The sequence below is a fragment of the Falco cherrug genome, chromosome 4 (genome assembly GCF_023634085.1).
Source record: "Falco cherrug isolate bFalChe1 chromosome 4, bFalChe1.pri, whole genome shotgun sequence".
Taxonomy (NCBI): Eukaryota; Metazoa; Chordata; class Aves; order Falconiformes; family Falconidae; genus Falco; species Falco cherrug.
This window is the reverse complement of record NC_073700.1, coordinates 8614894-8642680: the sequence shown is the minus strand read 5'-3', so window position 1 is coordinate 8642680 and position 27787 is coordinate 8614894. Positions and strand designations below refer to the sequence as shown.

Sequence of the window (27787 nt, the reverse complement as noted above, 5' to 3'; positions counted from 1 at the left end):
GGGACAAAGTGCTAGAAAAGTTCAGAAGTTAGTTCCCTGAGCCAAGGACAGCAGGGGCAATCCTCTGAGTAGCTAAGGACAAGGTAGCATCACATATTTGTAGAAATTGACAACAAACCCATGAAATACTGGACACCTGCAGGAGAAGCCCTTGCAAGGAAGTGGGAAACTCCTCCCTTTTTTCATGTTCAAAACAGAGAACATAGGCAGAATTTTGTGCTACAGGTCTGCCCCTGCTTAAGCGTGGAAATTACTCTGCTGCTTTGTAAAACTTTTTTTTTTTTTTTTTTTAAGCTAACATCATCAAAAGAGAAGTCATTGGGCACCAGGAAGAAGGAACACTGAAGAGCTGGGATGGGGTGGGGGGCAAAATCCTACAGTCCCAGCAGATAATTCCTCCATGAGAGAATGGCTATTTAAGCAGGTGATACTAACAACTATTTCTAACCACCCTTACTGTAACTGCTGGATACTTTTAATTATATGGCTGGTGTATAGTGAAACTATAGTTATAATTAGTGAAACTAAAGTGTTTTGAATATTATAACTGATATTTAATACTTGTAATTATGATTACTGTACTAGACTACACAGAAGTTCACCTCAGGTTTTTCTTTCTTGCACACAAGTAATTCAGCCTACATATTTAGGTCTCGCTTCAGCTACATTTTATGAACAGAAATCACTGAGATTGAAGGAATCAATAGATTAACATACTTTTTTTCTGTAGGAAACAAAACATAATTATTGATTCTTATTAGCATTGTCAGAGTGCTTAAGAGGCCTTGCCAGGGACCAGGACTAGGACTCCACAGCAGCTGGTGCTATACAATCAAGAGATCAAAACCCCACTATTCACTGAGAAGAAATAGATCTTATATTAATAGGCATGCAATATATACATTTAAGTATTTTGTATATTTTTATACACACTGAATGCATGTTTTCTTTAGACTTCTTATTTGCTTACTGAATAAAAGCATCAAAGTTGGACAAAATTATTGAAACACTGCAAAGACCCATCAGCTTGGTTTCAAGCATTCCTAATCACCATGAAGATTAAAGACCACTTATATCCACTACACATTTACTCATAGTTCCACAGAGGACAATTACCCTTTTCCATTAGTGAATAATTATTCACAAGTTCAGTTTGGTGCCCAAGTATGAATAACCAACCATCCAGAGACTGTCAATTATTTTCTGCTTATCTAACTAAGAACAAAAACAGCAACAAGTAATTATCCCAGCAAATTATTAATCATCAAACACAGTCCAAGCAGAGTGAAAGGGAAGGACTGGAGAAAATAATCAGCATCTACAAGCAATATCAAAGACATTGTAGCAGAGGCTATTGTCATTACAAGATGCATGGAGAAAGCGTAAGCTCTCACAACAATAGATGAGGCTTCATTATATCATCGTTATCCTACCTTGGGCATTCTGAAAGGGAAAACAAGGCTCTTGGGTCCATCCCCCAGCAGCCCATAAGAGCAGCAGCACCGACTCCTCACACAACACTGATCCTTGGCCATTTCCCAAGGAATTTTAAGGGATCTCCTCCCACCACCGCTCTTTAATACAGTTTAGCCTATAACGAACGTGCAGTGAAATAGGATATACAGAGGATGCTTAGAGAACAAAGCCAATACAAAAAGTAAGTTACGTGACAAAGGACCTGTATTATTTTTAGCACTTTTAGCTAGCCGGTGGGATGCTGTTTAGAATTACTGTTGGATGCAGACTTATTCATGACTACTAAAAGCGACTAGTCCCCATTGCTGAGGCAATGAGCGAGTTCAGGCAGACTGACGCGGTGGGACAAATCACTTCGCTGTTTGCTCACTTCCAGACCAACGCGTGCCCCTGGAAACACGCAGGTAAGGACCGCAACGAACGCCTTGAACTGCGAATTCCAGCTCGGCTTCGGAAGGCAGCGCTCGGGCACGGCGCCATACGGTGACCGGGGGGCAGCGGCGGGCCCCGGCGCCCCCTCACGGCCTGGGGCCGCGTCAGAGCCCCGCGCTTCTGCCGCTGGCTCAGCCGGGGCGGCAGCGCTGTGGAACGCGTTTGCTTTAAGGAGAAAAAAAAAAAAAAAAAAAAAAAAAGTCTTTTGCCTACCCCACTCGAAGGCTGGGTGGAAAAGTTAGGGCGCCCCCAGGAAGGGGCGGCTCAGCGCCGGGGCTGGGCCTGCGGCGCCGCTTGCCCCGCTCTGGCAGCCCGCGGGCCCCGTCCCGGCCGCCGTGCGGGAGCGGGCGGGCAGCGGACTTCGGCCCGCCGCCACCCCGGCCCGTTTCGAAACGGCACGAAGTCGCCCCGAGACACCCGTCAGAGAGGCCAAAGGCTGCGTTCCTGCAGGAAGTTCCACCCGCCCCCCTCCCTGCCTCCCCCGCGGACCTCTCCCCCCGCCGGGGCCGGCCCTTCCCGCTCAGGGGCAGCGGGCCCGCGGCCGGGAGGGAAGAGGCGCGGGAGGCGGGCGCCCCGTGCTGCGGAGGGGCCGGTCCGGGGCGGCTGGGCGGGAACCGGCCCCGCTCCCGGCCGTTGTGCGGTGCTAGAGCCGCTGCGGGCAACGCCAGAGCGGGGGTGCCTGATGCTCTAGGCCGGCACAGCTGTTCGTTCTGGAAGGGAGGAACGCTGAGGTAAGTAGGCTCGGACAACTTCAGCCGTGGAAATTAACTTACCACAAAGCTGCTGTGAGGGAATGAACTTCCTTACTAGCAAGGCCGAGGAGAAAATGAGTCCAAATAAACTTGTGTACAGTCTGCAGGGGCGACAAGAGCAGGTTTTACCTGAGCCGTTCCTTCTGCCTCATACCTGGGCCTGACAGGATCTGCCGGCGCGGGCAGGTGTGCGGCCAAGGCCCCCGCGCCCCGCTGCGCCGTGCACTGTCCCTGCTGCCGGACACCCCGGGGAGAGGGGCTATTGACAACTGCCAGAGAGCATCTTGTTTTGCCCCTGGCAAAATAGGACCGGGAGTAAAGCTTCAGCCACAGTGACCCTCTCCTCTTTGTTTCAGGATCGGTTAGAGGAGTAGGATAGCGCTTGTGCAGGAGGACCGTATGGGAGTGGGTGTGGACCAATACGACAAAAGGAATGGTGCTTTGAAACTAGTGTTTTAATCCATCCAATCCAACTGTTTATGTGGGATTTAAATTAAATCGGACTGGCTTGGGTTTTGACCTCTGCACTTCAGAGGTCAAAAGGTTAAAAGCACAGAAATTTGTGAATCACCTGCACACTGATTCTCAAAAGTCACCTGGATATTATGACCAGACACTGTTGACTGACTTTGCTCCCAACTCTCTCATTGCAAGATAAAAATTGTCTCAAAAGTTAACCAGTCATGTTCCATTTGATGTAAACAAACAAAAAAAAAAGCGCAAAGAAAAACATGAGTTCACATCTAATCACAAATCTGAGAAATCTGGTGGAGTAGATTCAAAATATTACTACAGTTACTTAAAAGGAGCATTAGATTTAGCTCTCTTGGCTGGTAATTCAGCCTTCTAGGCTTTTTGATTTTTGATGACTTATTTCCAGTTTTATCAAAGAACAGGACAACTCTGACAGGTTAACAGAAATGATGCACAATGCCCTGTAACTTTTATAGATTAGCCACCTCATCTACATACAGAACCATTTCATTACCGTCCATTTTTCAATATGTCCCCTGCTACACATGCAGGATACCTGCATTCCTCTGTTTGTTGTGGACTGTGAGCCCTTTAGTTCCAGAAGTCTAGAAGTAAGGTCCCTGGGCTGAATCCTAGCACTTTTGCTTAGCTTTCTTACAGAGAGTGCAAGACAATTTATTCCTTAGATGCCCTACACAGCCTCTTGCATATCTTTCTCTCCTTTTTGCCTCCCCCTTCCTTAAAAAAAAAAAAAAAAGTAGTCAAGTAACACATTTTCCACCTTTCACAGCTTCACTGTCCTTTACAGAAATCTGCTTTCACTTGTGAATCCAAATCAACCTCTGCAGAGTTGCAATGTTAAGTACCCATGGGTTATGTCAGGGTTTATTTTTCATACAAGCCTGATACTGCATTCAGAAATGTGTTACAATGATGCAGAGTCCCAAACACCTAACTTCAGAACTCCACTGCACACTTCTAGCTACCTGGTGTACCATTAGATGTATTATTATATTGTAGGAACAGAATTTTCCTGCCGAGATGCTCCTGCTCTCCTCGCTCTTGTAAGACCCCTGTCTATAGGCCCTGGTTACTAGTAATAGTATCTGTAAACACATACATCTTTAAAATGAGCACCCAATTTTGAAGCTTTAGTGCAATACAATGAATGTGGTTTATGTTGCTATATTCATTTCTGCAAGTTGGTTCACTGATTCCTGAAGAGCATCTTACTACATGTTCATATAGAAGTCATGGTATGTGAGAATGCAAATAAAGACATGCAGTAATATCCAGTAAGGCCCTAAAGACAATTTTTTCTTGTTGGTAAGTAAAGAGCATTCCAATAGAACCGTGTTGTGGAAACCTCCCTATTTCTACATACTTTGTTTTAACATAGCCACTACAATATTTAATAGAGCTGATCATAAAACTATAATTCCCTACTAGGTAAACTGGGTCAGTTTCCCCAGCACATCTCAGAGCCTCAGATAACTACCTATGAGGATAACAATTTTATTTTTTCCATTTACTGGAAAAAGTACATTCTTGTCGTTTTCAGTTCTTAGGAACACTGCACAAGTTCTAAATACTCTCTCGCAAAAAACCCAGATAAAACTAAGGGATAAGCTGAACACAAAAGATGCATTAGATTGATGCTCTCTTGTTCAAAGAGGGATTCCTGCAAAATTCCACAAGACTTCTGTAGGAGAACTTGAACTGTGATAAACCCATACATGCTCATAGAACTACGCAGATTATTTTAGAGAGAAGTATCATCATGTTCTAATTTCAGGACTTCATGATCTCAGTTCTTGATACAAGGTTGAACTGTGTTCTGCGAGTCTCAAAGCCTGCACATGTGAGAGGCTCTTAACAAATCAGCTTTTTAAAGGGTTTAGACTGCAGTGTTAGGATTCTATCACAGAGCAAGACAAAAACACTTAGTACTATAATATCAATACTGCCTTTGGAGTGTCACTTGCGATAGTATTTTCAGGAGCCCAGTAGCCACTACTTATGCTGTAGCAAACTGTAGAACTACAGCCTCCAGCGTTATCAGAGTCAGTCAGTCCCTGACTGAACATGATTCCAGGGATTCTGCAGAACCTACCCTCTACACCAAGAGCTAGGTAGGTTGTAAGCTTAACAACCAGCACCCTGGTGAGGAGGTACAGTGATACTTGATGGCATTGCAGATCCCATGCCAAAATAAGCCAGCCAATACTCGTTCCAGAGTGTGTGACCCCTACCTATTTAAATAATTAATGTTGACCATCTGTCAGAACCAAGTCTGAGGGTTTACTACCTCAGGTGTAAAGCTAATCACTTCACCTCATTATGGTGCATCTCTACCAGAAAAACAGAAACAACACACATAGGGACAAAGTATCTTTCCCAGATTATTAAGGCCCAGGCCCATATTCTATTAACCCCATCAGCAATCTGTTGTTCCTGAAACAATAAAAGTCCTGTTACCCACCAGTCCTGCAGAATAAACATAAGTGCTTCGGAATGGTAGCCCTCTTCATCCCAAACAAAACAGAAAACAGACAAAAATATCTCTACCTTTGCATCTTTCTCTGCCGTGTTGCATGAAATTGCCAAACCTTCTCTTCCAGGAAAGAATCCTTTAATAGTCTCCACCTGTAAAAGACAACCCTCCAACTTTCACCTGGGATCAGTTTTGAATTAGCCGTGTGAGAATCAGCTGTGTGAACTCTGGGGTCAGACCCATCCCTGGCATCTTTTTTTTATTATTTTTTTAACAAACTGTTCTCCATGGTTTGTTGTTTGTTTTCCAGAAGTTTGAGGGTTTATACAGCCTATTACAAGTTTTCCTAAAAAGAGAAAGAAATGTATCCTTCTTCCCGTGCTTTTCCAGAGAGGAAAAAAACCCCAAAACACTTTTGCATATGAGATTGTACATCAAATTGTAAATAAATATAGTTGTATGTGGAAGAATTTTAATGTTTATCAGCATCCTGCACCTAATTTTGTTACAGAGTTGGGCCTTAAGGGTTTGTGTATGCTCTCACAAACTTTACATTGCAGAGTTTCACCCAAGACAATCAGTACAGTTCTGTTCCACCTTGTAGTAAGAAAAAAGCTGGTTATTTCAGTGACTCATTAAGGCATGTTTTATTTTAGTGAAAAAAACAGGCATATGAAACTTGAATGTGTGAAAATCAACTTTAACAATGTAATTAATTTCTGAAAAATTAGATTTCACAAACACAATACAGTATTCAATATATTTCCAGGAAAAAGCTTTCTTAATGTCTTTCAGATGGGCAGTGCGTTACAGTGTAACAGCCTCTGGATAGGTTGCCATCTCTAGAACCCAGGGCAACAGCTTAGACAGAAGCCATGGACCAGGGAGAAATACTATTTACAGCCCAAGGATATCTGTTTTCACTAATTGTTTATACCAAGAGGAATGGTTTCAAGAGGAAAGAGCAAGAGAAACGCATTTCAAACTGAGGTCCTGCATTTAGCACCTGAACCTGTGCAACACAGCTAAAACTATGCTGCTTGCAAGGCTCACTGGCTTTTCTGAAGGTAAAAAAATTGCCATTCCTACTCAGCCTAAGGATCTGGTGGTGTTAGACCGCAACTGTAGTCAGAGCACTCCTGGAGGATCTGGGTCTAGTAATAAGGTACGAAGTCACAAATAAACAGATTTTGCCTTTGCCTATTTTAAGAGACAGGCCTCAAAACCTAGCAGTTTTTCACCTTTGGGATAGCTGAAAATTAATTTCAATGTTACACGTTTGTTTTGGAGAGACATTGTCCTAGATTTGGTCTGGCAGAAGGTACAGTGTGCATACTCCTCATTTCCATTGCTGTGAATTGGCTTAGAAGTTTGTGCATTTGTTGTTTTTCTTAAATTCTTACCTACTAGAGGCAGTTGAAGAGAGACTACAAGGTAAGTAAGATTCATGGTTTGGGCAAATACTTGAAAATGAGCTTCATGTATCAGGAACTAGAAGCAAATCAAAATCAGATTGCATGTAATACAAAACAGTATGCCACTTGACTGGTGCATAGACTGCATTAAAAGAATAATAAGAGAGCAAGTTTGAAAGCAGATGTTTATTTGTTTATTGGCATTCTTGTTAACCTTTTGGACAGTGAGAATGGGTAAAGTGTACCAGGTTTACCTGAAAATGACTGACATTTTAGAGTTTGCGCACTGTGTTAATGCTTACATCTTAATTAGGATTTTTGTTTGTTTGTTTTTCTAGGGTAAAACTGGATTTTTATTAGAAATTCTACAAGAGTGATACTATCAGTGAAGATGTCATACTTAATTAAAGGAGTTAAATGTTGCAGTCCTGTGAATCAGATGCACAAAATAACAGGAAATCTGTTTAAAGCACACATATTAAAGAACATATTGGGCATCAATGAACAACAATTCAAAATTTCACGTGCATTATCTCAACTTAGTTCTGAAAAGGCAAACTCTTATAATTATGTCATTGTTGGAGCTGGATCAGCAGGGTGTGTATTAGCCAACAGGCTGACTGAAGACCCTCTCAGTACAGTACTACTTTTGGAAGCAGGCCCTAAAGATACCCTTCTAGGTAGTAAAAGACTGATGTGGAAGATTCATATGCCTGCTGCATTAACATACAACCTCTGTGATGAGAAATATAACTGGTATTACCACACAACATCACAAAAGCATATGGATAACCGAGTTATGTACTGGCCCCGTGGAAGAGTGTGGGGTGGTTCCTCTTCTCTCAATGCTATGGTATACATTCGTGGGCATGCAGAAGATTATAACCGATGGAGCAGGGAAGGGGCTATAGGATGGGACTATGAACATTGCTTGCCCTATTTTAAGAAGGCACAGACACATGAACTGGGGCCAGATCAGTACAGAGGTGGAAATGGACCCCTGTATGTGTCAAGAGGGAAAACAAACCATCCTCTTCATCATGCATTCCTGGAGGCAACCCAACAAGCTGGGTATCCCTTCACAGATGATATGAATGGCTATCAGCAAGAAGGATTTGGCTGGATGGACATGACTATATACCAAGGTAAATCACAGAGGGGTCCTTAAGTAATTTGTATTTCTGACTCACCAGTGGTACTTCTGAAAGCATTTTGGAATATGGACATCTAATCTGCACTGAATGCCATTTGGTTGGAGGAGGTTTTGTCCAGGTTGGAGGAGTTGTCTAGGGAGAGTCAGTCAACCCCACACATCATGACCAGCTCTGCTAACACAAAAAAAGGTGGTTGCCATGGGTGACTCCACTCTGAGAGGAACAGAGTGCCTGATACATTGACTGGACCCAACCCACAGGGAAGTCTGTTGCCTCCCTGGGGTCCCGGGTAAGGGATGTTATTAGAAAATTCCCTTGTCTGGTACAGCCTTCTGATTATTATCCATTACTGGTTTTCCAAGTGGGCAATGGTGCAGTCCAAACAGCAAGAAGTCCGAGGGCAATCAAGAGAGGACTCAGGGCCTTGGGGTGACTGGTTGAGGGATCACGAGCACAAGTCCTGCCAGTCATGGGGAGTGATAGTACATGTAATTGGGAGATCACACAGATCAATACCTGGAGCCAGGCCTGGCTGAATTTTGGGTTTTTTGATCATGGGTCAGTTTACACGTCACCAGGCCTGCTGGCAACAGACAGGGTTCACCTGTCTCAAAGGGGGAAAAGGATTCTAGGTCTGGAGTTAGTAGGACTCATTGGGAGAGCTTTAAACCAGATTTGAAGGGGGAAGGGAATAAAACCAGGCTCGCTAGAGATGAGCGCAGAGGTGGCATGCCAGTGTTGAAAGCGAGATCAATACCACAAGTAAAGTGCATCTCTGCTAATGCCTGAAGCGTGTGCAACAAACAGGAGGAGCTGGGAGCCGTCATGCAGCAGGAAGACTATGATATAGTCACCATCATGGAAACATGGTGGGTTGACTTGCGTGCCTGCAGTGCTGCAATGGAAAAACTACAAACTTTTCAGAAGGGATAAGCAAGGAAGGAGAGGTGTGTCAGGGAGTGTTTTGATTGCCCAGAGCTTAATGATGGTAATAACAAGGTTGAATGTTTATGGGCAAGAATGAGGGGAAGGCCAACAAGGTGGATATCCTGGTGGAACTACATTATAGACCACCCAACCAGGATGAAGAGGCAGATTAAATATTCTACAGACAGCTGGGAGAAGTGTCATGATCGCTAGCCCTTGTTCTCATGGGGGAATTCAACTTACTGGATGTCCACTGGAAATACAACACAGCAGAGGGGAAACAGTCTAGGAGGTTCCTGGAGTGTGTGGAAAATAACTTCCTGACACAGCTGGTGAGTGAGCCAACCAGGAGAGATGCCCTGCTGGACCTGCTGTTTACAAACAGAGAAGGACTGGTAGGTGATGTGGTGACTGGAGGACATCTTGGGCATAGTGATCATGAGGTGATAGAGTTTTTGATTCTTAGAGAAGTAAGGAGGGAGGTCAGCAGAACTGCTACCTTGGACTTCTGGGGGGAAGACTTTGGCCTGTTTAGGAGTCTGGTCAGCAGAGTCCCTTGGGAGACAGTCCTGAAGGGCCAAGAGGTCCAGGAAGGCTGGGCACTCTTCAGGAAGGAAGTCCTAAAGGTGCAGGAACAGGCCATCCCCATGAGCCAGTGGGGAAGAAGACTGACCTGGCTGAACAGAGAGCTTTGGCTGGAACTCAGGGAAAAAAGAATTTACATCCTTTGGGAGAAGGGGCAGGCAACTCTGGAGGACTATAAGGATGTTGCAAGGTTATGCAGGGAGAAGATTACAAAGGCAAAAGCCCAGCTAGAACTCAAGCTGGCCACTGCCATAAAAGATAATAAAAAATGTTTTTACAAATACATTAGAAACAAAAGGAGGGCCAAGGGTAATCTCCATCCTTTACTGGATGCAGCAGGGAACATTGCCACAAGGGACGAGGAAAAGGCTGAGGTACTCAATGCTTTCTTTGCCTTGGTCTCTAATAGCAAGACTAGTTACCCTCTGGGTACTCAGCCTCCTGAACTGGAAGACAGGGACAAGGATGAGCAGAATGAAGTTCCATATCCAGGAGGAAATAGTTAGTGACCTGCCACTGCACTTGGACATGCATAAATCTATGGGGCCAGATGAGATCTACCCAAGGGTACCAAGGGAGCTGGCAAAAGAACTCACCAAGCCACTCTCCATCATTTATCAACAGTCCTGGCTAACTGGGGAGGTCCCAAAAGACTGGAGGTCAGCCAGTGTGATGCCCATCTACAAGAAGGGCTGAAAGGAGGATCTGGGGAACTAAAAGCCTGTCAGCCTGACCTTGGTGCCAGGGAAGGTTATGGAGCAGATCATCCTGAATGCCATCATATGGCACATGCAGGACAACCAGGGAATCAGGCCCAGCCAATGTGGATTTATGAAAGGCAGATCCTGCTTGAGAAACCTGATCTCCTTCTACAGCAAGATGACCCACCTAGTGGATGAGGGAAAGGCTGTGGATGATGCCTACCTAGACTTTAGTAAAGCTTTTGACACTGCCTTCCACAGCATTCTCCTGGAGAAACTGGCTGCTCATGGCTTGGATGGGTATAGTGTTTGCTGGGTAAAAAGCTGGCTGGGTGGCTGAGCCTAAGGAGGGATGGTGAATGGGACAGCTGAACATGAGCTGGCAGCATGCCCAGGTGGCCAAGATGGCCAGCAGCATCCTGGCCTGTATCCAAAACAGTGCGGCCAGCAGGACCAGGGCAGTGACTGTCCCCCTGCACTCAGCACTGGTGAGGCTGCACCTCAAATCCTGTGTTCAGTTTTGGGCCCCTCACTACAAGAGGGACATTGAGGTGCTGGAGCGTGTCCAGAGACGGGCAACGGAGCTGGGGAAGGGTCTGGAGCACAAGGCTTGTGAGGAGCAGCTGAGGGAACTGGGGTTGTTTAGTCTGGAGAAAAGGAGGCTTGGGGGGGGACCTTATTGCTCTTTACAACTACCTGAAAGGCTGTAGGCAGGTGGGGTATAAGTCTTTTCTTCCTGATAACAAGGGACAGAACAAGAGGAAATGCCCTTAAGCTGTGTCAGGGGAGGTTTTAGATTGGATATTATGAAAAAATACTTCAGTGAGAGGGTGGTGAAGGCACCTGAAGGCACAGGCTGCCCAGGGAGGTGGTGGAATCACTGTATCTGGAAGTGTTCAAAAAACACATAGATGCGGTGCTTAGAGACATGGTTTAGTGGCGGACTTGGCAGTCCTGGGTAAACAGTTGGACTTGATGATCTCAAAGATCTTTTCCAACCTAAGTGATTCTACGATTCTATGGTTGTTTAGATTACTCTAGAACACTATGTTAACACTCTGTTCATTTCACGGTAGCTTGCTCTCAGTCTAGTGTATTTCACTGAAAACTGCATTGGCATGCCAAGTCTTGATTCATAGTTCAATTTGTGATGCAGAGTAGATTTTCAGAATGTGATTGTGAAATTTGTTATGTTATAATAAAACATTTAGTTGTTTGTATCAAATCATATTTGCTTTGAAGTCTATAAACTCTATGAAGGTTTTCCCTCTGTAAACAACTTGATGGTTATTGGCCAAAATCTTGAGGAATACTGAGCATGACTACTTTGATGTTTAATGTAAATACATATTGTAGGTCAAAGATGGAGCACAGCTAGTGCTTACCTTCGCCCAGCCATGTCACGCCCAAATTTGTCAGTTGAAGAGAAGACACTTGTAACAAAAATCTTGTTTGAAGGAACAAAATCTATTGGTGTTGAGTATGTGAGAAAAGGACAAAGGAAAAAGGTAAGAGATTTTTATTTTGCAGTATGAAAGGTATGAGTCAAAGCAAAATTAAATATTTTTTTAAAAGAACTCTTATTGTAAGTGGCACTTTGCTACGCAAAAGTCTGCTTTCAGAGGCTATGTTGTCTCTTCCAGTACATGATTCCTTGTCTTTACTTTTTTACATGTCCTTATTTTACAGTAGGTGATATTTCAGCTGTATTGATTTAGAGATTAACATCTCCATTATATTTCAGTCTCTCAGTACGGAGGGGGCAAGCCATAACTTGATGTTATGCAAGTGTTGTGTAAGGTTTCTGGCTGGAACCTATGGTGCAATCATGCACTGTCTCAGCATATTGACTAGTGTGCTGAAACGCTGATGTTTCTGAAAATTTTGTTCTGGAATAGGAAAATCTGTAAAAGCTAGATACTGAAATCTGAATGGCTCAAGGGATAAAAAATGAGTCGTTCACTCCTACTTTGCCATCATGTATTGTGTTTTGGGATAGTAATGATTAAACATAATGATGAAATGGGCCTTATGGTTTGTGGAATGAGTATTTTTCAGTCTCAGTCAACCTTTCATTGAACATGTGATCATGTGGAAGGAAGCTTGAATTGCCATTATAACTTAACTCAGGATAAACAGTTAATTTTGTGCAGCTTTCAATCCATGGACTTCTATAAAACCTAAAACATTCTAATTTCCCTTAACTCTTTAAAATTACAGCTGATTATGGAGTATGTCATTACAAAATTGCCTAAAAGGGATTTGTATGTTAATAACTTCAGTCACAAACAATTATAAACCAATTTAAAAGTGAAATAGTAATATCCTAAAGAGAGGGGAGTATACATTTTAACATTTTGAGTTCAGTAAGGCTTACAGGACTCAACAGACAAGTGTTCTGTGACTGAACACCTGCTAAAAGTTAAAATGCAGTATAAATAAGCTTATGCATATTTTCTAATGCACAAACCAAATCTGTTGTTTTCTAAGTGAATTGGTAATGATAATCATTTTAACAATGTAGAACAAAAGTTGCAGAAAATTTAATTGATTTCATGAGCTATTAAATGGCTACAAAACCAGTGTCTATACTTGCTGTTCCTGTGCTATTATCAAGATTAATTTTGTTGAAGAAAGTCTTGGAAAGCTAATTACATATGATCAAAGACTTTCTGAATACTGGACTGCTTTAACTGCAAAATTCTTTAAGTGCTATGAATTTTCATACATATTAATACATGTATGAATTATACATAATGAATGATATATTGGGGTTGTTCAACCTGGCAAAGAAAAGGCTCCGGGGGGACCTTACAGCAGCCTCCCAATACCTAAAGGGGGCCTACAAGAAAGCTGGGGGACTTTTTTACAAGGGCACGTAGTGGTATGACATGGGGTAATGGCTTTAAACTGAAAGAGGGTGGATTTAGATTAGATATTAGGAAGGAATTCTTTACTGTGGGGGTGGTGAGACACTGGCACAGTTTGCCCAGGGCAGCCGTGGATGCCCCATCCCTGGCAGTGCTCAAGGCCAGGCTGGATGGGGCCTGGAGCAACCATGGCAGGGGTCTTGGAACTAGATGATCTTTAAGGTCCCTTCCAACCCAGACCATTCTATGATTGTATGATATATATTTATAGCACGTATCATAAAATGTACACCTTCAAAGTATTTCCCTTCCTGTTTTTTTTTCTCCCAACATCAAAATTGTAGGACTTGTCTGCTTGTACTTTCTGGAAAATTTTATATCTGAAAGAATGGAAGAGCTAATAATTTTTTTACATTACTAATGTCAAGATGAAATGATTACATTAAGGCATTTTTGTTTTTACAGTCTGTTTTAGGTAGGATCTCCTTTACATCAGTCATCAGTAAAGTTAAAAGATGATCAAAACCTGATTCAAGCATGATTCAAAACCTGTTCATCAAGGCTGTGACTTAAATGTTATTTCAGTGGACACTGGGGTCCCAGACTGCTCCCAGTAAGCCCTCTGACAAAAGCAGGGAAAGTAGACTGAACATTGCTGGAGTTTCTGAGTTCAGAGTCAAGCAGAAAAGTGTATTTAGAGGGGAAAAATATTTTTAATGTATCGTAGACAAAATAACCCATGCAAAAATATTTCAAGGTCAGTTTTTCCTCTCTGCATGTTAGCTTTAAGCACAATGAAAGACTGTATATTGGCTAGGAATAACTACAGTGGTGACTTTGCAATGAGCGTAGACCAAATGAGCATCATTTGAATATACCTGGAACAAATTGGCACCAGTTCTCTGTGTACCACAGAAAATATAAGTTACATTTGTATAACATGCAAAATACAGATCTAGTATTGATTCAGCAGTCACAGATACTCTGTGTATTAGTCTTAACATACTAATGATTGCCTGGAGCAAAACATGAACAAAAAAAATGAACACAAAGTATCAGCAATGGCTATCTATTGACAATATCAGCTAAATAGTGTGGAAACAATTTATCAGAAGTTATCTCCGTGCTACATTTTTATTTTATGACTAGCACCAGTCTCATTCGCCATTATTCTTTATAGCTGAGATGTCATTCAAAAAGGACAGGATTACTACAAGTTAATACACACTCAATGCTAATTTGTTAATCCTTCACCATACTGCAGGGAAAAATTAGCACTTTTTAATGTTCCTTTAGAAGGTAAATGTCTCTTCTGAAATAAAAACAAGCAGCTACTCACGATAGCACCTTACATTCTACAAAAGTGGAGAATGCAGATGAGCAATACAGGATAGGTTTCCTTGAACTTTTGTGAATTTTGCTTGCTAATGAGAGGAAATTCAGGGGCATAATTGCACACCTCGTCTATTTTCTCCTCACTGTGGCCACACTGATATATTAGAATTCAGATAAATGTTATGGTATTACTTTTGCAAATGCGTATCACTTTAAAACATTGAACCAGCTTAGATAGCATTATAATTTGCATTCAATATAAATTATTGCTTACTTTGTGTTTCTTCTGTGGTGCCGTTGTTCTTTCCTAAGGACAGGTGAATCTTGAATCTTTTTCTAACATGCAAGAGTTACTCTTCAGTTTGTAATCAACTCTTTAACTCAGTGTATACAAAGGATACCCGTATTTCAACAGGCAGTATCTGTGCACCTAGGAGGACGGAGCGCATCCTTTGTGTGTGAGTTCATGAGCCATCGCACTGGAATACTAGGGAATAGTCTGAACAAGGTTGGATTAACCCACATCATTGTCTTTCAAAGAGTAAAAGGAAAAGGAGGAGGGTATCGATACTTCTCACTCCACACAGTTTTCTCTTTTAATAGTGAAAAGCACTGAGAGGAGTAGTTCTGATCCTACATTTAAGAGATGTGGCAACAGGGAAGAGGTAGGACCCAGACACAAATGACACAGAAGGATTTTGGTACTGCTAAATAAGAATATTTTGGGGCAGAAATCCTTGGAAAGGTGTGCCAAAACCACTTGCAGAGAAGGTTCTAGAAAAAGAACTGTCTAGCACAGAAAACAGTCAAAGGCAGAGGACTGGTTCAGCAGCCTATATCATGACCAGCTTAGGGCTCAGACTCAAACTGTTTGATGAAAACTCTGTCAGCAAAACAGTATTGTATCTATGCCTGCAGTCAGAGTTTTCTCAGTAGTACTTTAGTGGTTGACGGGCTTCTGAGGACTACAATGAGCTAAGAAACCAAACATTAGTCTTGGCTGAACTAAGAAGATAAGCTCTTGAGAAATTTTAAGCTAGCATGTCTCTGAATTCAAAGTCTTCCTTAGGAGTTTCAGTTTTAATTTACAAACCGTTACTGAAAACAAAAGACATGCTTAGCTGACTGATCCAAGTGTCATAGGTACTTTTTTTTCCTGGTAAGTAGCACAGGCGTTTATTTGCAGCCATGGTACTGGCTGAGCTGAATGTTGTGTGCCATTCAGCTTGAACAGATTGTAAACATGGGAATAAATACAGAAATGATCAAAGTGAAAGCTTGATCATTTCTCTGCAGAAACTTCTGGCAAGATAGCAATACATGTAGAATGAGAAATGTGTGAGGGAAGGGTGTCTAATGTGGATCAGAATAGCACATTTGAACAGAAGCTCTTGACGTGTTGCTTGCATTGAGATCAGACTTAATAATGTTAGGACTTTTGTGCTCATTTCCTTTTAGGCTTTTGCCAGTAAAGAAGTTATTTTAAGTGGAGGTGCCATAAATTCTCCACAGCTGCTTATGTTGTCTGGGATTGGCAATGCAGATGATCTAAAAAAACTGGGGATTCCTGTTGTTTGCCATCTTCCTGGTAATTTTATTATTTATTTTAACCTTACATCTTCCTATGGATAAAATTCAAAGACCATTAAATGAAAAGAATCCATGAAAATCAGTTGTCTTTGTGTCAGGTTGTGTGGACAGAAACTTAAGTGTTACAAATCAGTGGAAACATGCATTGATTTTTAGAACTGAGCAATAACCTCCTACACTTTCTTCACTACATTTGATAGTGAAATCCATCTTTCTGAAAAATGCCACTGAGTACTTCTAAATTAAAGCAGCCTACTTATTATTTAGAATTTTGAATGAGTTTTGATCCACAACAGATTATATACATTCCCACTGTCCTATATTATCAAAGGCAGAAGGAATAACATGAACTTTTCCTTAAAACTAGAAAAGCTAGTACTGTATTTAGAAGTCATATCTGGCAATTTTAGAACAAGTGACATGTCTGCCATTTAACTTTCTATTTTCATTCTAGTTATGCTATGTTTATGTAAAACCTTATTCTGACATGAGCAAAAGGCTGATATGACTCATGGTCTTGGTCTTAGTCATCACTGCCATTGTAAGAGGTTAGTTTAGTTCCCATTTATGCTGTTTTCTAGTTGCAAATGTTGTGTATAATTGTTCTGTGTGAAATAACTTTTTTTTTTTTCCCCCCCTTCTACTCCTTCCTCACCCTTTCTCCTCCCCTTCAGGGGTAGGCCAGAACCTTCAGGATCATTTAGAAGTGTACGTCCAGCAAAAGTGCACCAAACCTATTACTCTATATAACGCACAGAAGCCAGTTAACATGGTGAGGATTGGTCTAGAATGGCTTTGGAAGTTTACAGGTATGAATCAAAGTATGCTATCATTCTACCATTGATTATTTTAGAATTAGTACAGCCTTTTTATCCATGAATTTCAAAGTCTGGGAGCCTTCATAGATGATTTTTTTTCATGTTCTGGGAAATAACCGGAGCTCACAAATGGACTTGAGCTATTTATTTTCTTCTAAATCAGAATATTTTAAAACAGTTATTATACCTTAGGTAATAAGACAGAGCTTTGTACACTTTAAAAACTTTTTTATGTCTTTCTTATTTAAGAAAAATTCTAGATTTAAAAATCAGTGCTATTGAGAAAACCTGTTGTAAAAAAATAAAGGAAAAATTGTATTTAAAATAAATACCATGTCAATAAAAACATATTGTTGAACTGAATTAAGTTTTCTGTGTAATTGCCTCCCCAAAATTAGTTTGTTTCTCCATTCAGAACCCTTGTAAGTAAATCAGAAGTGACTTTTGTTAAAATGAAACACTTATTTTCAGTAACCCAGCTGTAAATTGTACCTTAAAAAGAATCTGTAAAAGTAATCCTTGAAATCAGTAAAATAGTTTGGACAAAGTTGAGATCTTCATCACTTGCTGAATTACTGTGTTAGTATTTGACAACTCTTACTGGGTATATGTGGCTTATTACTGTGCAAGTAAACATTGAGGGCTAATTTATGGTTTTAAATGGATGTGAAAATAACATAATGAGGTGCATTGCAGGCTCTTCATCTTTCCCCTTCAGGCTAGGTACTGTGGATGGATCTGCCTGTTACATGTGACTGATGGGATAACTGTACCGCATGCCATTGAGTGTGCAGTGCAGTAATATCAGGATGCTGCAGTCAATTCCCTCCACACCTGTTAGGATCCTGGGACCAAATCTGCCTATGGAGTTAGACCCTAGGCCTGCCAGTTACAGTGAGATAACTGTAACATCCCACTTTCAAATAAGTGGGATTTCCAAAGCTATGCATATTTATATTTATCTAGTGATTAAAAAGCAGATGAAAGTGATGCATATTGCTTAAATTACAAGCTGCTCATAATGGATTTGCATTCCTTGCCATTGCCACCGTATATATATAAATTATTCATAGTAGTGAAACCAAGGGTTAAGAAGGAAATTCTTGCTTTTTTGAGGTCTTTTAATGGCATTTTCTCTCTCATTTACACTCTCTAGGTGAGGGAGCCACTGCCCACTTGGAATCTGGTGGTTTTATCCGAAGTGAACCAGGGGTTCCTCACCCCGACATTCAGTTCCACTTTCTCCCTTCCCAGGTTATTGATCATGGTCGTGTTGCTTCTACAATGGAAGCTTACCAGGTGAATTGTTGAAGAACATATTCCAGTAATGTTCTGTAGCAATAAGCAAGGAGGCTTGCACTTTATTTTAAAGATTGGTAATTTGGCTATATACTGAAAAAGACTTATTTCAGTATAATACAAAATTGCCAGCTTGACTTCCTACATTGGGGGAAAACCAGCAGCTTTTTATTTGCTATTGCTACCAAAATTATGTTACTTTTCATCTCTGGGAAAGCAGGCGAGTATTGAACTGCTGTTTAAGAATTTGCACTACTGAAGTACCATAGTGTTACTGATTAGGACACCATTGTGCTAGATGCTGTACAGAACTAAAACAAGGTGTTGTCTGTTCCACTGCAGTTTAGACAGAGATTTAAGTGTGAATGTCTGAGGCCACTCATCTATTCATTGGCATAAATCCAAACCCCATTTTAGACTATGATCTTGATCCAAAAGTCTATGCTAATGCTGGGGAACTGTTACTGAATATACCTGTTTCTTCTTGCTAATCTCTTTTCTTCAGCGATGATAGTAATTTGTTTTGATTGCTGATTGTATTAGAATGCTCTGCTACTGCTAAATTGGAATGGTTGTATTTTAAATTAAAAGAACAGCTGTAAGTTGCTAAGACAGGTATATTCCCTTCCCCTTACGGAATATCATAAATTACAACAAACTTATGTAAAATGCAAAAATGTTCAATGGCATTTTCCATTATCTCCCTTTAACACTTACATTTGCTGAATTTGTAAAGACTGTCCAAATTGAAAAAAAAAAAAAAAAATCATACCAAATTTGGGAAAATATCTGGTGGGATTGTGTCACGAGTATAGCATGCGTGTTGCAGGTCCACGTGGGACCCATGAGGAGCACAAGTGTGGGCTGGCTAAAGCTGAAGAGCACAGACCCAAACGACCATCCTATCATTGAGCCAAACTACTTGTCAACAGGTAAATGCAACCTCTCCTTGCTCTGGTGTCAGCCTGTTTCCTGCCTGTTTCAGTAGCAGATTTTCATATCTACTCAACACCTATTCAGAAGTGCTGGTTGGTGCATTGCTACTTATTTCTCATCTATAAAAGTCAGTATCAAAAGAGGCCGTTGTGCAAAGCACTGTGTAAACCAAACAGAATTCCCTGCTGGTAATGCAGTCAGGGTTCTTGGTGTTTGCTGCATCACGCTGTTCATTTCACCCCCTCCCCTCTCTCATGAAAGAATGGATCTTGTTTGCTTCTTTGTGCTGACACTAGTGTCCTTGGCTAGATAGTGGGTATAGAGAAATACAGAGCAATTCTTCATATCTCACTTGTTCCTTTTTGGGAATTGGCAATATAAATGACAGTTTTGTTCACAGTGAATGTAAATATCTGTGACTTTGAAAAACATCCTATTTTACTATGGCTTTGAGAGAGTTTGCCTCCAACCCTTTTTCTTTGATGCTGTTTTTTTCTGTTATGCATTCCGTATGTATTACTAAATTAAGGATGTACTTACAGTTTTCTTATTTTCTCTCCATACAGAAAGAGATATTGGGGAATTCCGCCAGTGCGTCAAGTTGACCAGAGAGATCTTTGCTCAGAAAGCTTTTGAAAAATTTCGTGGGCCTGAAATTCAACCAGGAAACAATGTTCAGTCTGACAAAGAAATAGATGCTTTCATAAGACAGAGAGCTGACAGCGCTTATCATCCTTCCTGCACCTGTAAAATGGGTCAGCTTTCAGATAGCACTGCTGTAGTTGATCCCCAAACAAAAGTAATTGGTGTTGAAAACTTGCGAGTAGTAGATGCTTCAATAATGCCCAGTGTTGTCAGTGGAAATTTGAATGCCCCAACTATTATGATAGCAGAGAAAGCTGCAGATATAATTAAGGGCCTCCCATCACTTCAGGAGAAAAATGTTCCTGTATATAAGCCCAAGACCTTGAAAACACAGAGATAAACAAATGTTCTCATCCTTTCACATCTTTAGCTACTTAGGCTTTCAAGAGCATGTTGCTATCTCTTACTGAACATGCCAAAAAAAACCCCAAACATGCAAAACAACATATCCTATTAAAATAACTATTAATTTGAACCATTCTCTTATATTAGACTACCTATTCACTTTTTTTTAATCAGTTAGCTTAAGCTGCTTATTTTAGTTAAATATAACCTTTTGTGGCACAACTCAGATTTTTTTGTTGAAGAGAAGCTATTTCTAAATGACAAGACCGTTGTGCACATAAGCCAGAAATACAGTGCAGTTTTATGAAGAAAGGAAGAGATTATATGTGCTATTTTGAAAATCATTATGGTATACCTTGTTATTTAAAGGAAAGATTTTAACTGCTGCGAGAGTGTTACCCAGGATAGCAGCTAGCAGTAATCCTCACATCCTGCAAAGAATGGTTAAGCAAACTTAAGCATTTATGTAATTTCTTATTTGCAGGCCAAATTAGTTCATATCAGAATTCACAGGAGGGAGCAGAACCTGCACATGTTCAGTATTTCTCAAATGTGATTTTTTTATGAGAGGAATGCACAGTTTAGAGATCCTCACTTGAAAGTTAGACTTCAGCATGCTTAGCAGTCTTAACTCTATAGTATTCAAAAATAAGACAAATGTATTTATCAGAAAATTACTTTTCTAAAAAATGCAGAACAGGAGCTGATATTTGTAAAAATATATTGGAAAACTGGAACTCCTCCTTGGGTTTTTTTTGCAAGGAGCTTAGCAGAATTCAGTTCACAAATTAAGCTCATTAATTGTACCACTTCATCATTTAGCCCAGTAAGAGTTCTGCACTTTCTATAACATCCTTAAAGTTACTGGTCTTTGTTCTAAGATAAATGTTTGCAAAAGATATTTCTCAGCAAACATTCTGAATAGTGCCTTGCTATCACTCAAATTTTACTAAAAAAAATTACAGCCAAGCTAGATTTAAAATGAAAAGTTACTCAACTGCGTAAGGCCAGATATTGATGATACAGGAACAGGTGTTTTTAAATTAGAAGGCAAGTAACTTAATCAGTGAACCAATGCTATATTTTAGTTAGAACTTAAGTCTTTGTTTTATTATCTTCAGATGTGTAAAACAAAATACATGATCTTTCATGGCTCTTTTCTGTCAATCTAATTTTCAGATAATGATTTAAAGAAAATAAATCTAAAGAAACTGAACTCATTGAATGAAGTTGAATCCATTGAATTGTTTGGATTTATTAAGTATTCCAAAATAACTTGCTGACTAAGCAGCTGTCAAATTATAAAGTAAAAGCTTCCTGTAGCCTAAGATTGCTCAGGACTTGTGGTAAACAGAATAAACTTTTTTTGCAGAAAAATGGAATTTTACACTATTTGAGCTGTGTAAAAAAACTTGCTGACTCAGATGCTGGCTAGAGAGACAACTGCAGATGTTTAAGGCAGATACTTCTACCTGGTGCTGCTTGCTGTAAGGCAGTAGTTGGAAGCCCTGCTGCTAACTGAGGGAAAGGACTTAATTCATTAGAGTACCTGCATAAAGACAAACAAAAATACTGAAGAAAGAAGACGATAGCAGTACACTCTGCTCCAAAAGGAGACAGGTAAACCCTTTCTATGTATGTGATGCATTCTCTTAAAATGAGGCTAAGGGCAAGAATATTTTAGTCAGAGGTGATTGATTAGCTGTGTTAATACAACAAGTCATGTGATGCAAATGTGCATTTGAGGAAAGTATGAACTGTGTATGGTGTACCTTTTTATGGCAAATAATTTTTATTCAGCACCTGTGCTTTTAAGATTTTCATTTAAAGATATTCAGTAGGTATCTTAGTGTCATTTGGAATACAAAATATTAAGATACTCAGAGTAATATATACTAGTGAGACTTACCACAGTCCTGTGCAGTTGAGAGGGGAAGCAATTTAGAAAGACAAAATACTGAAGTTCCTGCATTTGCAGATTTACAACATGGATTTCCACTCTAGGCATGCAAGATGGGAATTGTTATTATGCAACTGCAGAGGATTAACTAGCCACCGTCTTACATAACTTACCACTGCCCACACACAGAGCTATCCTCTGCCGTTATATCAAGCTCTAAAGAGAAAACAGCAAGGTTAGATACACATGCCGAACTGCATGTGTGTCTTATGTTCAGGCACACATTGCTGCATTGTGCAATCAGATAGTCAGGCATTTCTTCTGAAACATCATCATCTTTTCTTGTTGTTCTAAACATACACAGACACCTTGCAGACTCCTCCCCTTCTAAACACTTAAATATTTTCATTGCTGCGAACTGCAATTTCCTTATTGCTTTATTAATTTAGGCCTCACTGCTACAGAATGTTGAGGCTCCTTCATGACATTCCTTTGATGCAGTGCCAAAGAAATGGCTCAGGTATTTGAAAGTTTTGCTGCCCTGGGGAAATCTTCAGGTAGCATCAAGCTCCCAGTAGCTTCCCCTGCAGTATATGTGGTTGCTGATATTGAAGTCCTGCTAAAATTGTTCTTACTTCTAGCAGGGTCAGGTCTGCTAAGGGATACTTGGAACAGCTACAAGGGATTCTAACACGCTCTGTGGGGCACTGGCAGGCTGCTAGCTAAAATTAACCATCTTTTACACCTTACTGCATTGCAGAACACAGGCTATTAATTACAGGGGTTTACTTATTTAAGAAAATAATGCAGTGTATAACTGAATATTATTCCAAGTTCTACCCAGATACAAATTTTTCTATAAATGTGCAGATGATACTACATTATGTATTAAAAACCAGTTAACTATAAAAGCTGTTTGATGTAAGAATTAGGCAGTTACTAGACCTGCCAACACGGCTTGAACCAGGAATGGTACTGCAAGTAAAAACACCAGCATTTCCACAGTAATAGCTTGCTGCAGATGCTTCAAACACAGTTGGAAGTCTCTGGCTGGGGACAATGAGATTGAGAAAGAAAAGTGACCAAAAATATTTCTTTTGTACACATACACAGGTTGCTTTAGCGTGAGAAGTGTTTTTAAAAGCGGCAGAAAATAGCAGTACTTGTGAAACTGCATTATATTTAATTCATGTAAGGCCACTCAAGGTTTTGAATATAAGAACTTTTGATGTTTCTTCGGCTTAAAATCCCTTCCAAGTGTCTGATTTCAATTAGTCTGCAACTAAATAAGGAAGCTCTATAAACACTGGAAAACCGGCAAGTGGGCTTGGAACAACTATTTTTCTATAAAATAAACACAGCAATATATTTTGAGGAATAAAAAAATCATTTATGCATTTTTAGAGAAATTATAGTTAAAAAGATGAGTTATTGTAGAGAACATAAACATATCTTATTGCAGTATTTTAATTTTTAGTCTCTGTTCTTCTGTCATCCAAGCTCCAAAAGTAAGACACTATTCAAATATGAATATATTCTATATATTCACTTTTTCAGTGAATTTACTGTAAAAGACCTTGCAATGTTTAATCCTTTACTAATATTTTCTGTCATTGTATACATATATAAACAAACCTGGAAACTCAGGAAATATACTTTAGTTATTGAGATAACCTCTAATTTTTCTGTATTGAGTAATTACCATGATTAGCATATTTTAAGGGTGCCAATTACCATGTAATTGTGCATACATTGATTACATTTTTCCATGTACTTCTGTAATAAAATTGAACAGGTATTCTATGTATCCATATATTTGTTCTCCCTTAAACCATTAACTATATATAAAACATGGTGTGTAACTAAATTTCTGTCAGTATTTCTTTTTGTAAGAACTACTTTTTCATAAAATAGCGTATCTGCCCTAAAGAGTCTCTCATCAGATTATGGAAAGCTAAGGCCTAACCATACTAGCAAGAAAATCAGTGAAGTCAGCATATTTTTTCTGTCTCCTTAGACAAACGATTAATTTAAAAAACTGTCATTCAGCTCAGTCTGCCAAATTTGGTGTGCTATCAGAAGTCCATGAAGTTAAGGAACCTGGTCTGGAATTTTTTCGTCCTCTTTTTTAATGTTCAACTTCAGTTGCCTTAAGGGCAGTCTTCAGAAGTATGTATAGCATAGTAGGTGGAACTTAAAAAACTACTCGTTATTTCACAGTGATTCAGAAAGCTCTATTTTGGTCTCCTAAAGTTTGTTTCTGTAAGCTAGCAAAGTGGAACAAAGTGCCTACTTGCCGGGTAACCTACCCAAGTGTGTTCTGGCAGACAGAATGAAAGATTTGTTATGTCGTTTCATGGCATTTTAGTCAGGTTTTTTCTGATTGTTTCCATAGACTGTATCTAGGGAAGTAATAATCCCCTAGATAATAGTGGAGCAATAGTACCCCTTTCCATATGAATACTCTAATAACTATTTCCTTCTGGTTAATAGCAATCATTCATAAAAGACTTGCAAACTAAAATGATGTAGACTGATGATTATACTCCTATGTTCCCTCCCATTCATCAAACAGTGCAAACAGAATTTAACTTCTGGAGTTTCTAGGTGAAAAACTGTTAGTAAAAGGAGTCCCAAGTATAATAAAATTATTACACAGTTTTATTTTGAAGAACATTTTGCATTTGTTTTAATACAAAATGATGTAGGTCAAGAAATAATTTACAAACCTTTAAGTTCTTATCCTGGCATTTGAAATAAGAATGATTTCAGAGGAAGTCTGTAAGCTATTCATAGGAAACTGTCATTATGTACAAAATGTTTATTGACATGTTTTAAACATCACATTTGTAAAAATGTGAACTGGATTGCTATCTAGCATATGAACTACAGGTAAAACCTGATAAGATAACTTGTTAGAACAAGTCATTGTTATCCAGTGCTAACGAAATAGACAGTAGCTTTCAGTGTTTTTTGATTTTCCTCTAAGGTAATTTCAGCCTCAAAGTCATTTCAGGGTTTTACTGCATTGTGAACAATATCTAAGCCCTCTCTTGATTGCATAAAAATAAATCTTTGAAATAGTACACATAGAACAACAGAAAGGTAGAGGCAATAAAATAGTATACTACTTATATCCAGGTTTTTGGTTCTGTGAAGAATCATTTTATCATATTTCTTTTCCTTCCAAGCAGAGTAAGTGGTACTGATATAAAGCATTTTCATTTACCTGTGAAGTATTTTCTGCCCAAGATGTTTCCTGTCAAAGTAGGATGTAGTAGGTAATATACTTTATTGAAACTAATTATCTCATGACAATTAGTAACACCCTGGCATGAACTTGCCAATTTTTAAATTACTTTAACACTTATTTTTAGCATGGGATTAATACAAAAATAAAATTAGAGCTTCTTTTTCAATCAAAAAAGTTAAAATAACTTTAAACCTTTTACCTTTCCAAGTATAAGACTGTAAATAGTCAGCTGTGCATCCCTTATGCAGAGAGATTAATTTGACTCCATTATTAAAAAAAAAAAAAAATCATCTCTTCTGTTGCCAAGTTCAGACTTGACACTTTATCCCAAAAAGAGATTTACACTGAGAGGTGGGTCTATTTAAATATTTATGCTATAGATCTATATATTCCAAGTAAAAATACTTCTATCTAGAATTCTGTGGAGAGTTACAATAATTAGGGTCCATAAATATTGCTGCAGTTCAATTACGGTACAATAATTACAAAATATAGAACATCTCTTTACAAATACAAATCATTGTATATTACAATTCATTTACAATAATTTCTACTATATAATTTTTAGCAAACTATCTTATCTAATTTTACTATAACCTGGTTGCAAGTGCATTAGTAAGAATGCAATTATTCCAGTATGTTTTGCCCTTAACATGATAGTCATAAAACAGACTATCTGAATGATATTTTCCTATGTAAACTGGTGTTACATATGAGAGATTATTCTTTATATAACTTCTTTTTCCAACAATCTCTAACACGTAGAGCATGACAAACTGTATTTTAGAAGAGCATTAAGAAAAGAAATCAGGAGGCAAGTTTTGAAAACAATGTTAGAATGGATATGCAACGGGTAGCTGATATGCATTATCGAGTACTGAGGTAATGACATTACTGGTTGTCATCACTCATCTCATGTTGCTATTTCCCACACAATTTTGTGCCGGAATTATACAAGACATTTTCATTGACAAAATCCTGCTCTACTATAAAGGACAGCAGCACAAGGTTGAAAGACAGGCAAGATATTACACCTCAGAATCCTGCTCTAGCCCTCAAAAAACTGATTGTCACAATCTGCTTGGTTTCAAAATAACCTTATTCCTACAGAGGAACTGAAGAATCTGTGGGAGGAGACTTGACGTACTGCAGCTCTGATCACATTTCGGCAACCTGGAGATAATACATTTATTAGTTATGGCTTCCTTGAGGTGTGACATCACTTGATTCGTTATTCACTCCAGCTAGTGCCTAGCATCTTTACATTATGAGGCACTTTTTCTGTTATTAGAATCATTTTCCTTGCTAAATACTATAAGCTTGTGATGCATATCATTTCATCAGCTAAGTCTTCTTCATATCGTCCCGTTTCTGGTTCTTCATCACTGTAGCCAGGACCAAAATCTTGAAGTTCATAATCTTGTCTGCTTAAAATGGGAAACATATCCCCATTGGTCCCATTGCTAATATTTCCATTGAGAAGATTACTTGCTGCACTTTCCATCTCATCAATAGTCATGTCACATGCATCAGCAATCTCATGCTTTGTAGCTGAAACAAATTTAGGGTCCTTTGCATACCTTCCTAGGCCTTCAGATATAAGTACCTGGCAGATGGAGGAGAGAGAATGAGATAAAAAGTGGAATTACAGAAGAACAGACAGATTGTAACCACATTCCTCACTTCTGGAAAATAGTAGAAACCCCATGCTGAATCATTACAGCAACACACAGCAAAACCGTATGTGTAAAGAACAACCAAATCAACAATCACATGGCTCCAAACCACACTGTGTCATGTGATAATGTAACTGATAATCCAATACATCTGACTTTTCAGAAATTTGGGAGTAGTTTTTGATAAACATCAATCATCCGGCTGATATACTAAAGACAACAGTTAATATATCTCAGAGGGTGCAATTAGAACAATTGTCTGAAACACACAATTTTAAACACGTTCTCCTCTATACCTTAGAGTACATGGAGGAAAGATGCTAAAGTCCCACTTGCAAATAAAACATAACAAAGTGTATTTTTTTGCTCGTAGCAATGGAAAGGAAGCAATAGGTGGAAGCAAGAACAGTAACTATGATTCAGAAATGCTATATCTCTTCTATTTTTTTAATATAAACGGGAATTCTTAACATTCGTTAGTACACCTGCAAATCAATCCTTGTAGCTGTTATTGGCATTTAGAGTTCTTGATCTTTTATTCAGATTACTGCAAAAATGGTGATGTATTTCTATAGAAACAACAGAGAGAACAGGCATATGGCATCATCTCTTCCCTATCAGCTGTTGTGGAAGGACACTTTATAACTAATCCTTACCTAGAAAACTTAAATTTCAAACCCCTTAGAAATCTGTTTAGTTCTCTGACATGC

General features: G+C 39.4%; 2 protein-coding genes and 1 long non-coding RNA gene across 15 annotated transcripts in view; 1 reads left to right on the top strand and 2 right to left on the bottom strand.

Annotated features, from left to right (window-relative positions):
- LOC114015771 (uncharacterized) overlaps positions 1 to 2264 on the bottom strand; it is a 34900-nt gene extending 32636 nt beyond the window's left edge. For 2 of the 3 annotated variants that reach the window (XR_008732240.1, XR_008732241.1), the window contains exon 1: positions 2122 to 2264. This is a non-coding gene — a long non-coding RNA (uncharacterized LOC114015771). Of the gene's footprint in view, positions 1 to 1830; positions 1931 to 2121 lie in introns of those variants that run through there. The other variant, XR_008732242.1, reaches the window with a different exon arrangement.
- CHDH (choline dehydrogenase) lies at positions 1862 to 21468 on the top strand. Of its 2 annotated transcripts, none has more exons than XM_055710193.1 (8): positions 1862 to 1880; positions 7382 to 8188; positions 11767 to 11918; positions 16074 to 16203; positions 16880 to 17014; positions 18180 to 18322; positions 19152 to 19254; positions 19825 to 21468. In XM_055710193.1, exons 2-8 carry the CDS (start codon positions 7435 to 7437, stop codon positions 20241 to 20243), a joined length of 1836 nt encoding a protein of 611 aa, XP_055566168.1. In that variant the 5' UTR covers positions 1862 to 1880; positions 7382 to 7434; the 3' UTR covers positions 20244 to 21468. The 2 variants fall into 2 exon arrangements, with proteins under 2 accessions (XP_055566168.1, XP_005432553.2); XM_005432496.3 differs by lacking the exon at positions 1862 to 1880 and adding an exon at positions 2453 to 2639.
- Positions 21469 to 24786: 3318 nt separating this feature from the next.
- CACNA1D (calcium voltage-gated channel subunit alpha1 D) overlaps positions 24787 to 27787 on the bottom strand; it is a 235437-nt gene continuing 232436 nt past the window's right edge. For all 10 annotated transcript variants that reach the window (XM_055710188.1, XM_055710181.1, XM_055710186.1 and 7 more), the window contains one exon: positions 24787 to 27007. In XM_055710188.1, the coding sequence (XP_055566163.1) occupies positions 26714 to 27007 (294 nt within the window). In that variant the 3' untranslated portion in view covers positions 24787 to 26713. The remainder of the gene's footprint in view (positions 27008 to 27787) is intronic.

Coding starts and splice junctions, on each gene's coding strand:
- CHDH (XM_055710193.1), top strand. CDS start 7,435: ATGTCATACTTAATTAAAGGAGTTAAATGTTGCAGTCCTGTGAATCAG. Junction 16,204..16,879: donor TGTTGTTTGCCATCTTCCTG/GTAATTTTATTA, acceptor CCTCCCCTTCAG/GGGTAGGCCAGAACCTTCAG. Junction 17,015..18,179: donor ATGGCTTTGGAAGTTTACAG/GTATGAATCAAA, acceptor TACACTCTCTAG/GTGAGGGAGCCACTGCCCAC.